The sequence below is a fragment of the Bos javanicus genome, chromosome 4, assembly GCF_032452875.1.
Source record: "Bos javanicus breed banteng chromosome 4, ARS-OSU_banteng_1.0, whole genome shotgun sequence".
Classification (NCBI taxonomy): domain Eukaryota; kingdom Metazoa; phylum Chordata; class Mammalia; order Artiodactyla; family Bovidae; genus Bos; species Bos javanicus.
In genome coordinates, this window is record NC_083871.1 from 108,072,123 (window position 1) to 108,075,849 (window position 3,727).

Here is a 3,727-nt window from a genome sequence, read left to right on the forward strand (position 1 = left end):
GAAAAATGATAAAGCAAACATGAAAAAATTGGTAAAGGGTATATATTAATATTGTTTATATTTCTGATACTTATCCTAAATTTTTATAACTTCACAATAAAGTAAGAAAAACAAACATGCTGAGAAACATTTTAGAGAACTCTCACTGAAGTAGGGACAAGCACACAAACTTCTTTTGAATTTACTTCCCATAAGTAACTCTGATTTTCCTTGCTGTCCAGCTCTGACCTTCCCATCACACTTCAGTCCCTTAGAGACTGCCTTTGGGAATGAAAGGCAACCAATCATGGATCGCAGAATTCATCCTGCTGGGCTTCCAGCTCAGTGAAGACATGGAATTGCTCCTCTTCGTTATCTTCATCTTGCTATATACCTTCAACCTGCTGGCAAATGGGATGATCTTGGGACTCATCTCGCTTGAACCCAGACTGCACACCCCCATGTACTACTTCCTGTCTCATCTGGCCATCACTGACGTAGCCTATGCTTCCAGCCATTTGCCCAATATGTTGGAAAACTTAGTGAAACACAAGAAAACCATCTCCTATTTCTCATGCACCATGCAGATGGTTTCCTATTTGGCCTTTGCTTCTGTAGAGTGCCTGACTTTGGTGGTGATGTCCTATGACAGGTTTGTGGCGATCTGCCACCCCCTGCAGTACACGGTCATCATGAACTGGAGGGTGTGCATGTTCCTGGCCATCGCTTGCTGGGCGTGTGGATTTTCCCTGGCCATAGTCCAAGTAAGTCTGTTTCTACGGCTGCCCTTCTGTGGGCCCCAGAAGGTGAACCACTTTTTCTGCGAAATTAGCTCTGTCCTCAAAGTGACGTGTGGTGACATCTGGATCAATGAAATGTTCCTCTTTGCTGATGGTGTGTTTATTTTAGTTGGGCCCCTTTCCCTGATGCTGGTCTCCTACGTGCGTATCCTCTGGGCAATCCTGAAGAACCAGTCAAAGGAGGGCCGCAAGGAAGCCTTCTCCACCTGTTCCTCCCACCTCTGTGTGGTTGGGTTCTACTTTAGCATAGCCATGATGGTGTACTTGGCCCCTGACAGTAGCCACCAAGAGGAACAGAAGAAAATCCTTTTCCTGTTTTACACCTTCTTCAACCCATTACTGAATCCCCTTGTCTACAGTGTACGGAATGCTCAAGTGAAGGCTGCCTTCCACAAAGTACTGCAGAAAAATAGATCAGTGTGACACAGGTCAGAATTATGGTGCAGTGAATTTTTTTTCTAATAGTCAAGAAAATTTCCCATCAAAATACATGACTTAAGGATGAAGCTTCTACAAAGTAACATCAGCAAGAAGGCACAAGAGAAACCCCCAACTCCCTTCCTCCATGGAGATTACATAATAAAGATCTAATTGCCTTCATTGAACACCAGACATCACACAGGAGTTTGCAGCACCCCAAACTATCCCAAAGTCAAGAAGATATGCAGTGAAGCTTTTAGGCAAACTTACGCATTTGACCTTCCATAACTGCTTTTCTTCTCTGTCCCAGGGTAGCAGGATCAGGAGAAAATTCCCACTCCCAGCCCTTCCTCAAGAGGGAAAGAGAAGAATGGACCATGCAGACCACTTTAGCTTTTCAGGGAATAGCGTGAGGGTTTGTTAGTTATCTTGCCTCTGGCTCAGAGCACTGATGTGAATGGCAGTTTGGATTCCTTGTTGAGACCACCGAGAAACATAGCAAGCACCCAGCTTTTTATGGATATACTGAGATATTTTGAATTTTCACTGTTCTGACCTATCTGCACTGGTATTTCATTCTTGTGTTAATATTAAATTTCCTGTTGACATTCGATGTTGAGTTTCTTTACAAGTTCTTCTTTACCATCTGCATATCTTTTTTGATGAGGTATTTCTTTACATCTTTTACTCATTTTTATGTAATAAACTTTATTTTAAAGTAATTTTAGAATCAAAGCAAAATTGATCGAAAGGTACAGAAAGTGAAAGTGAAGTCGCTCAGTCGTGTCTGACTCTTTGCAACCCCATGGACTATAGCCTACCAGGTTCCTCCGTCCATGTGATTTTCCAGACAAGAGTATTGGAGTGGGTTGCCATTGCCTTCTCCAGGGGATCTTCCCAACCCAGGGATTGAACTCGGGTCTCCCACATTGTAGGCAGACATTTTACCGTCTGAGCCACGAGGGAAGTGTGAAAGGTACAGAGATACCCCCAATACCCCCTTGTCTCCATACATACATAACCTTCCCCATTATAAACATCCCCCTACAGAGTGGTGCATTCGTTATCATTCATAAAGCTGTCCTGATACATCATCACCCAATTTTCACAGCTTCCATGAGGATTCATTTGTGCTGTTGTATATTCTGTGTACTGGATGAGTGTATAATTATGTGCATCCACAATTATATTTTCATAAAGAGTAATTTCACTGTCCTGAGAGTCCCCTCTTCCTCTCTCACTACTAGTCCCTGGTAACCACTGATATCTTGATTGCCTCCATAGTTTTGGCTTTTCAGAATGTTGGGATCGTATAGTATATAGTATTTTCACATTGACTTCTGTCACTCAGTGGTGTGCCTTTAAGTTTTTTTTTTTTTTTTTTTTTTTTTACGTGCTAGTTCATTTCTTTTTAGTGCAGAAAACTGTTCTCTTGTCTGCATGCACCACCGTTTATCCTTTACCAACCGAAGGACATCTGGATTGCTTCTAAGTTTAGACAATCATAAATAAAGCTGCTTTAAATATTACTGTTCATGTCTTTTATGTGGACATAAGTTTTCAAATCCTTTGGGTAAATAGTAGGCCCACTTGTAGCTCATATAGTAGAGTATTTATTTTTTTTTAGACGTTTTCAAACCGTCTTTTCAAGGTGGCTGTACCATTTTGCAATGAATGAAAATAAATTCCCCTCAGCAGTATATGCAACTTTCTGTTGATCCGCATCCGAATCAGTGTTTGGTGTTGTCAATGGTCAGGATTTTAGCCATTCTACTAGGTGCACACTGATGTTTCATTGTTGTTTTAATGTTCATTTCTCTGATCACATAGATGTGGGCCGTCTTTTCATATGCTTCTTTGCTATTTGTGGATCTTCTTTGAATAGGTGTCTGTCAGAGTTTTTTGCCCATTTTTTAACTGGCTTGTTTGTTTTCCTTGTGTGTGTGTGCTTAGTCGCTAAGTCGTGTCTGACTCTTTGCGACCCCCATGGACGTAGCCCACCAGGCTCCTTTGTCCATGGGATTTTCCAGGAGAGAATACTGGAGTGAGTTGCCAGTTCCTCCTCCGGGGGGTCTTCCAGACCCAGGGACCAAAACTGCATCTCCTGTGTCTCCTGCTTTGCAGGCAGATTCTTTACCGACTGAGCCCCCTTCTTATTGTGTTGCAAAAGTCCTTTCTTTATTTTTTAGAATCAAGTCCTTTTTTCCTACATATGCAAAGATTTTCTCCCCAGCCTGTGTGTTGTTTATCTTTTCATATTCTTACCGGTGCCTTTTTTTTTTTTTTTAATCAGAGCAGAAGTCTTTCAGTTCAGTTCAGTTCAGTCACTCAGTCATATCCGACTCTTTGCGACCCATGGACTGCAGCATGCCAGGCCCCCTGTCCATCACCAACTCCCAGAGTTTACTCAAACTCATGTCCATTGAGTTGGTGATGCCATCCAACCATCTTATCCTCTGCTGTCCCCTTGTTCTCCAGCCTTCAATCTTTCCCAGCATCAGGGTCTTTTCAAATGAGTCTGCTCTTCA

At 42.3% G+C, this 3,727-nt stretch overlaps 1 protein-coding gene across 1 annotated transcript; it reads left to right on the forward strand.

Annotated features, from left to right (window-relative positions):
- Nucleotides 1-203: 203 nt before the first annotated feature.
- Nucleotides 204-1,202, forward strand: LOC133246872 (olfactory receptor 2A12-like). Its single transcript, XM_061415449.1, has one exon. It carries the CDS (start codon nt 270-272, stop codon nt 1,200-1,202), a length of 933 nt encoding a protein of 310 aa, XP_061271433.1. The 5' UTR covers nt 204-269.
- The last annotated feature ends 2,525 nt before the right edge of the window (nt 1,203-3,727 follow it).

Coding starts and splice junctions, on each gene's coding strand:
- LOC133246872 (XM_061415449.1), top strand. CDS start 270: ATGAAAGGCAACCAATCATGGATCGCAGAATTCATCCTGCTGGGCTTC.